The sequence below is a fragment of the Tupaia chinensis genome, unplaced genomic scaffold (assembly GCF_000334495.1).
Source record: "Tupaia chinensis unplaced genomic scaffold, TupChi_1.0 Scaffold000627_1, whole genome shotgun sequence".
In the NCBI taxonomy this organism is placed as follows: domain Eukaryota; kingdom Metazoa; phylum Chordata; class Mammalia; order Scandentia; family Tupaiidae; genus Tupaia; species Tupaia belangeri.
Window position 1 is genome coordinate 6145622 of NW_006160147.1, and position 8059 is coordinate 6153680.

At 48.3% G+C, this 8059-nt stretch overlaps 1 protein-coding gene and 1 pseudogene across 3 annotated transcripts in view; both read right to left on the reverse strand.

Moving 5' to 3' along the window:
- Positions 1–3259, reverse strand: part of CD34 (CD34 molecule) — a 29103-nt gene extending 25844 nt beyond the window's left edge. The window contains exon 1 of one of the 3 annotated variants that reach the window (XM_006159311.3): positions 2909–3259. In XM_006159311.3, coding sequence (XP_006159373.1) covers positions 2909–2987 — 79 coding nt within the window. In that variant the 5' untranslated portion in view covers positions 2988–3259. The remainder of the gene's footprint in view (positions 1–2908) is intronic. The other 2 variants (XM_014591956.2, XM_006159312.3) reach the window with 2 other exon arrangements.
- A 1233-nt stretch (positions 3260–4492) lies between these two features.
- LOC106736073 (peptidyl-prolyl cis-trans isomerase A pseudogene) lies at positions 4493–5222 on the reverse strand (annotated as a pseudogene).
- Positions 5223–8059: the final 2837 nt, after the last annotated feature.

Consider the following 8059-nt stretch of genomic DNA (forward strand, 5'->3'; position numbering starts at 1 on the left):
GGGGTGGGGTGGGTGGGGGGGGGAAGACCACCCCACAATACCTTCTCCTCTTGGGATTTTGGGGACGCAGACACATGTACCCAGCATGTTTCAAGCCACTGGGCTGGGACTTGAACTGTGGTTGGCCATATGCGAGTCCAGCAACATAACCATTATGTCATCTGCTGGTCCCAAGGCATGTTCTTAAAACAAGGAAGCCAGCTACCTAGAGATGCCACTCCCGTAAGGTATCAGTTTGTATTTTTCCAGATCAGGAAAGAGCAGATTTCCCAAAGAAGCCTAGAGGCCTTTCCTTTACATCAGAAGGGACATGATTCATTCCCAAAGGGCTCCAGGGTGTAGGAACTAGAACCTCAGTGAGCATCGCCACCCTCCGAAAGGACAAACGTCTCTTTCCTTAGCCCAAAGTCTGGTCTTTGAGACAAAAAAACCCCATAGATAATGTGTTTTAGCTTCTTAGCTAAGGAGGGAAGAGAATGTTCTCATTAGAGAAGTCAAAGCCCAGAAAAATATGGAAATTCTGCCCTGGCGACTGTGAGAATTTTCTTTTGGAGGGCGGAGTTTTTGTTCTTTTTCCATACCTTCGCATTTTTAGTTCTCCACACTGCAGGCCATTTAGTTAGATCCACCAAAGTCAATGAGAGCGGGAGGCCCAAGACTCCCGAGGGTGGAGCTGGGTGACCGCCCAGCTCTGAAAGTAAGCCCAGGTTCTCCAGCCCCGGTCTGAAGGAAATCAGGCAGTGAGGCCTTGAGAAGTGGAATTTGTTTCTCCTTTCTCTTTGTTTTTGTAGGACTCTGCGCCTGAGTTTATCTGCTGCAGTTTGGCATTTCTTTACCTAAGCTTTTGGAGACAAAGACTGTGAAAGAAGGAGATGGGGACCGATGAGTGAGGCCCAGGATGTGGAGCCAAAGGAGTAAGAGAAAACAGGAATTCTGCAGAAGACAAGCATTTGGGAAGGCTGTGCCAGCTGAGCTGGCCCTGAGGGGGGAGCACTGAGGACCACTGAGTTAGTCAGAGGTCCCCAAGGCTGCTCCTCCTCAGTCGCCATGTGGCAGAAATTCAAAGGGTGGAGTCCTCTCCCCTCTGCTGATAAAATTCTTTTCCCTTTTCTTTTTCCCCTGGTACGTGTAGCCCCAGACAGGATATGGGTGTGGGGTCTGCAGGCAGGAGGGACCCAAAGGAAGAAAAGGAATGTAAAGGGGCGGGACTGTGGTGAAGGGGAGGACAGGCCTTGGAAGGCTCAGAGAACATAGACCTTGAGCCTGACAAAGAGGTTCCGCAATGACCTGAGCGGCTTCTCATTCTAGTGGGTGACATGGCGGTCCTGGGACCACAAATGCCAAGTCTGGTCAGTGATCTACCCCCCACCCCCACCCCAATATTAAAAAACCCTAGATGCTCTTGGGGAAGATGACAAGCTACAAACTGGCCCATGGAGCTTGGCAAGGTTGGGAATGTGGACCCCTGCCACACCCTTCTCTCCCAAAGCTGAGCCAACTTTAAGTCTCACTAGGTCTGCCCCAGGTTTTGCAGCCCCACCTCTGCAGGCCAAGGCCAGACTGATGCTGGCCAAAGAAAGGTGGGCCTCATTGAGCCAGGACACGGTCACCATGAGCTGTGTAGCCAAAAGAGAGTGGAGCATCTGATTGGAACCAATTGCCCAACTCAGTTGTCTGAGGCACACTCTAACACCCATTCCAGGGTTTCAGAACCTCTGCAACAGCTGTCCAAAAGGCAGGGCTGCCAGACAGGTCAACCCAGAACCTCACTCAGGGTTTCCTCCAGCCTGGAACCAGTGCTTGCCAACAGGGTGGACCCAAGGGGGCAGCAGAAGAGATTGGGTACAAAAAGGCCTGAGAGGCTGGCCCAGGTCACTGTCCTGCCATGTGGGTGGCCTTTAGGATGTCAGAGCAGGGAAGGGAGAACCCTAGAGGGCTACAGGCAAAATAGGAGCAACTTACAGCGTTTTAAATCTTGCAAAATGCAACGGGAGGAGATAGAGAGAATGTGACCCTCAATAAAAGCAATTAAATACAATACTTACTGAGCGCCTAATAGATTTTTAAAATATTTTATTTTAATTTATTTTACGTGCCTATTACTTTTTATCAAAGAGAGGACAGGAGCCTAAGAAGTGAGGGCAGCTGTGAGTGGAGCGTCCTGATGTTTCTACTAGCTTAGAACTTGGAGTGGGTAGACAATGAAAATTCTGAGATGAGGTCAAGTTTGAGTTTGTGCAGGAGTGAGGGGCTGTGGAGAGGAGGGAGGCAGGGCGCAGACTAAATCCCATTTACCACCACCTTCTCTCCAAGGGACCTAAGCCCTGTGCTCTTGGAAGGGGAATTCTGACTTAGCTTTCCAATCTTAAACGCAAGGATTTTTTTTTTCATAGACTATTCTTCATTCCAAACTGTCCTGCTCACCTAACTCGGCTTCCGCCAGGGCTTCCCGCGCGTTGGACCCCCGGCGCCTCGCCTTGGTAGGCTTCCCTCGCATTCCTTAATGTCCACTTCGACTCCCCCTGGCCTGCTGGACCCTGGGCGCCTGGGCCCCTTCCCCGCATCCCGCTCGGGCTTTCCTGACTCAACCAACTTTCCAGGTCTCCCCTACCCCATCTCCTGGTTCTGGCTCCAACTTTGCCACTCCGCGCCTTTGGCAACGCGAAGAGACACTGGCATCCCCAAAGCGTTTTACTTCGGTCAACTCGAGCGAGCCGTGTTGTCCCGCCTTCCCAGCCGTTAATTTACTGTCTCCGCGCGATGGCCTCCCTCACCCCAACCCCACCCCACCGATTCCCAGGTGAGGCTCTGGTCCCGGCTGGAGCCCCTTCCCTCCGCGCAGCTCCAGGACAGCCGCGAGCTCCGCGCCACCGGGTCAGGCGGGCAGCGTTGCGCGGGCGGTACTCACGCAGCAAACTCAGCAAGCAGAGCGCGGTCCAGCCCCGCGGCATCCCGGGCCCCGAGCGCGCGCGCCTGCGGACCAGCATCCTTCCCGCGCCGTTCCCGAGGGCATGCACGGAGTCGAAGACACTGCTCGGCCGGCCGGGACGCGCTCCTCCCGCCCCCTGCGCCCGGGAGGGGGGGTGGGAGATGCCTGCTTTCCTCCCCTCCCCTCTCCTCCCTCCCTCTCCAGTCTTGGCAGGGCCGGCCCCTCTCCTTGGCTACCAGGAACGTGTGCTTCCCCGGTTAGTCCCAAAGGCGGAGGGCGTTACGGGGGAACCTGGGGTTGCTGCCGTCGAGGCCAAAAGAGGTGGAGGTTTGTTTCGTCCCAGACGCCTTGTGCAGTTTTATGTAGAGGCCCTTCTCCTACTTCTTCAAGCTCGACTTCCACTAACTGTTAACCCCATTGTGTCAGTCTTGGCCGCAATCAGGGCGGAAACAAGTTTCCTCTGATTTTTTTGTTTCCTTCCCCCTTTCCTTTCCTTTTGGTTTTTCTTGACGTTTTAAGCCAGTAACAGTCTTGCAGAAGTAATTTACTGAGAGGACCTGAACTCACAAGTTGAGCATTTTACTAACCAGGTGAATCTGCGGCCCAGCCTGACACAGAGAGGGATCTTCACGCTGGATCCCGTGCACATGCTAAAAAAGCAGAAAAACTGAGCAGGACGCAAGCGTGACTGCAATTATTCATTTTAGCCATCCAAACTATCCTGCCACTTTTTTTTTTTTTTTCTGCATAATCCATTTGTGTAACTTGGAGGGTTTTTTCTTGTGACCACCCACATGTTCCCACTTTGTCCTCACCACCATCAGGAAAACAAAGGGCTCTCTTAGCACCTGAATGCTTCTGCCTGTCCTCAACCCTGCTGCAGCCCCAGGTCTAGCCCTCTAGGGCCTTCACCTGGCACTCTGAGCAGAAAAAGCTCTGGTGAGGTGCCTATTCTCCACTTAGTTAATCTGGGTGTTGGTAAACGGAACCTTGGAGATCTGACCTGGGCAGCGGGGTTGGGGAAGGAAGGACTAAAGGAGAGAAGATGACTCCAGGGTGTAGTCTGGGAGACATGCTCTGAGATCCTGCCTGAAAACACAGGACTGCAAATAGCCACAGGCATTTAACCCTGGGAATACTTTCTGAGAAATGCGTCAGGAGTTGATTTCCTCATTGTGCAACATCCCCCATTACGTCCACGAACCTAGATAATGGCCTACCTCATGCTTAGGTTACATGGGATAGCCTATTATAATCTCATGCGACCTCTGTCATATATGAGGTTCTTCATTGACATGATTGTACTCAATCTGGTCTCTTCCATGACATCCGTGCCACAACCTCAGGTAGAAAATAGAAGGGCAGACCAGCACTGTGGTCCTTTCTGATTTATTCCTCTGCAGAAACCTGGGCATTATAAGAGCAGATTTATCTTGGGGTCCATCTCAGACCTGCCTAACATTGGGTTGGGAGAAGGGTGTCCCAGGTCTAAAAACAAAGCCAAAATCTCCCTATTCTTGTTGCCTGACATTTTTTAAAAAATGTTAGTTTTTATTTCATAACCATACACTTAACTTTGCAATTCAGCTAGATTTGGAGGGGAATATGGAAAATATGGAACCCAAAGAACTGCAGCGAGAGCTCAGGTTACAGGACATAGCGAGCTGAGGGGCGGAGGGTGCTCTCCTGAGCTACAGAAGGCATAGTCTGATGGTTAGGAGAAAACAAGTCAAGTTCATTAGAGTTGCCCAAAGTCAGCAACGGTGATCTTCTTGCTGGTCCTGCCATTCTTGGACCCAAAGTGCTCCATGGCTTCCACGATATTCATGCCCTCTTTCAGCTTGCCAAAGACCACATGCTTGCCATCCAACTACTCAGTCTTGGCAGTACAGATGAAAAACTGAGAACCATTCATGTTGGGTCCAGCATTTGCCATGGACAAGATGCCGGGACCTGTATGTTTCAGGACGAAGTTCTCCTCTTTGAATTTCTCACCATAGATGGACATGCTGCCAGTACCATTATGGCATGTGAAGTCGCCACCCTGGCACATAAACCCTGGAATAATTCTGTCAAAGCAGGAACCCTTATAACCAAATCCTTTCTCTCCAGTACTCAAAGCACGACAGTTTTCTACTGTCTTTGGAACTTTGTCTGCAAACAGCTCGAAGGAGACTTGGCCTAAGGGCTCGCCGTCAAACAGCGATGTCTACGAACAAGCAGGGGTTGACCATGGTTAAGGGCGGGACATGCCAATGGCAAAGCCTGCCCAACATTTTTTAAAATAGGAAACAAAGCCCTTCATCCCATAATAAAAGCAGTGGTTTACTATGCAAATTCGATTGAACGCAATGGTATGGTATGAATGCATTTCAAGGTGCAAATGTTGATCAAAATCTGACCATATTGTGAACTCCAGGGCTTGCAGCTGGGGGCAGAAAGGGCTGCAAAGGCATTGTTTAATGGGCTATTGATCCTTGAGACTCCCTACTATCAAGAAAAAAAACTCCACTATTATTCTGCCCCACTCCCCTCAACACCCTCAGCTTCTGGAGCTGATCTCCTGCAGACAGCCCATATGAAGTTGCAGAGACAAAATGTAGGGTTGTAATCCCTCCCCACTAGATGTGAAAAACAGTTTGGCCCACTTGGCTCTCACTTCATTCATATTCTATTTCCATCAAATGCCATTTCTCTCCTGAAGCAAGACCATGGGGAAACAGAAACAAACTCACTCTACCACCTGAACTTCTTAACTAGGTATGGGAACAGAAAAAGAGAGTTTCTCCAAACCTGGTCTACACAGAGTCTGAATCAAAGGGCCATGAATCTGTACTTCGATGAAGAACGCTCCATGATTCTTTTTTTTTTTCTTGGGTGGGGGGGGAGATTTTTTGCTATAGTGCGTTTGCACTCACCAGAGAGACAGAGACAGAAAGTGAGAAATCAGCTTCCCCTCCCTGGGAGATGCCCATGTAACAATCTCTTCTCCACTCCCTTGGGATTTGGGGCACTCATGTACATAAGCCAGTGTGAGTTTCAAGCCTCCTGGTTCAGGACTCGAACTGCAATCGGTCATGTGGGAGGGAGTCCAGTGACGTAACCATTATGCCATCTGGATCCATGATTTGTATGCACACTAAAGTGCCAAAAGCCCTGGAAATGGCATGAGGTCAAAGTGGACGTCAGGCTTCAGGGAGAGAAAGAGGAGTTGGGGTGGGAGGCAGCATTTGGAGTCCTCTGAGAGCTGGTTCTCCTCTGGCCTGCAAGGCTAGGGATGGCACCGAACTATGAAGCTAGGTGACGACCAGCCACTCTTCATATTCTCCAGGGTCACGGAGACTCATCACACCAAGTACACACATCCTTGCCCCACCCACCCATAGCCACAGGTTCTAACCATTGGATGCAAATGTATCCAGGGACCTCGCAGGTGGGGCAGAGCTGAGCTGTCTAGTCTCTTCAAAGTTCTAGGCTTTCTGGGCTGCCCCTCACCATCTCTGCTTCCCTACAACATCACAGAAGCTGTTGCTAGAAGAGGATGTTAGCCTCACTGCACAGAGCGGAGGGTGTGACAGAAATAGACTGAGTGAAAGGCTCTGTCTGGAGCTGTAGAGACCTATGCAGGTTATGGCCACCCTAACTACTGAAATCCTCTCCCCCACCCACTCCCAAACACACACTGTCAAATTAAAATAGACCCTTATCCCATGTCAAATGTCAAATATAACATTCTTTTTTTTTTTTTTTTTAGAGGTTTTTGCTTGCTATAGGGGGCTTGCGTGTGCTCGCCAAAAAGACAGAGAGAGATAGAAAGTGAGAAATCACCCCCCAGGGGGGATGGCCATGCCGCAATCCCTTCTCCTCCATTCTCCTCTCGGGATCTTGGGCATGCGCCCAGTGTGTGCGTCCGGGACTTGAACCACTGTCGACTATATGGGAGTTCAGTGACATAACCATTACGCTAACTGCTGGTCCCTCCAATATAACATTCTTGAGGAAACAAACAAACAAAACAAAGTAAATGTTTGTGTTTAGTTTTTAGTTTTTGCTATAGGGTATGTGCATTCAATAGAAGAAGAGAGAGAGAAAGCAAGAAATCACCCCGTCCCCAGCGGGAGGGCCACAACACAGTGCCTTCTTCTCCTTTCTCCTTGTTTGTCCTCTTGGGATTCTGAGCATGCATACAGAAGGGCCCAATATGATTTTTAAAAATTATTTATTTTATTTTATTTTATTTATTCATTTATTTATTTTTTAATTTGACCAGAGAGAGACATATAGAGAGACAGAGAGAAAGTGAGAAAGCAAACCACCAGGTCCGAGACTCAAACTGTGGTCAGCCATGTGGGAGTGTCCAGCACCTTAACCACCACGCCACCCGCTGTTTCCCCAACATGATTTTTAAGCCACAGGGTCTGGAACTTGAACTGCGTAATCTGTCATGTGGGATCTAGTCGCCTTAACCTCTGCACCACCTGTTAGCTCTGGCTTATACCAAATGCTAACACATGAATTTGGGGACACATTTAAACCATAGCAAGATAGAATTATTATTCGATAAATGCTTATTTGATTCCTTTTCGAAACAGCCTTTTGGATTTTGATCCAAATTGCTAAAGATTAACTTGGAGAGAACGGAGTCTTTCATTTAGTGAACTTGGAATATATCTCCATTCCTTGAGTCTTTGTTAAAGTTCATGATTCTCCCTATAGTGTTTTTAATTCATCTTTTGTTAGACTTATTCCTAGGTAATTGATGTCCTCTAAGACTATTGTAAATAGTATCTTCTTTTTGGTTATTTTTGTTGCTGGTGTATGAAATACAATTCATTATTTTGTATTAATTTTTTTTATTGAGCTACTTAGTTAAATTCTCCTATTATTTCTCCTATTATTTGTAGATTCTTTTGCGTTTTCTATTTAAACTATCATATCAACAGCAAAGAGTGAACATTTTATGTTTTCTCTCCAATCCTTCTGCCTTTGATTTCGTTTTCTTAAGTTAGAGTGCTGGCAAGAACATCAAGGATAAAAAAATGTAATTATCCTACACGTCTTGGCCTTGTTCCAGATTTTGAAGGGTAAATTTCTTCTTTTTTTTTCTTTTTTTCTTTTTTCTTTTTTTTT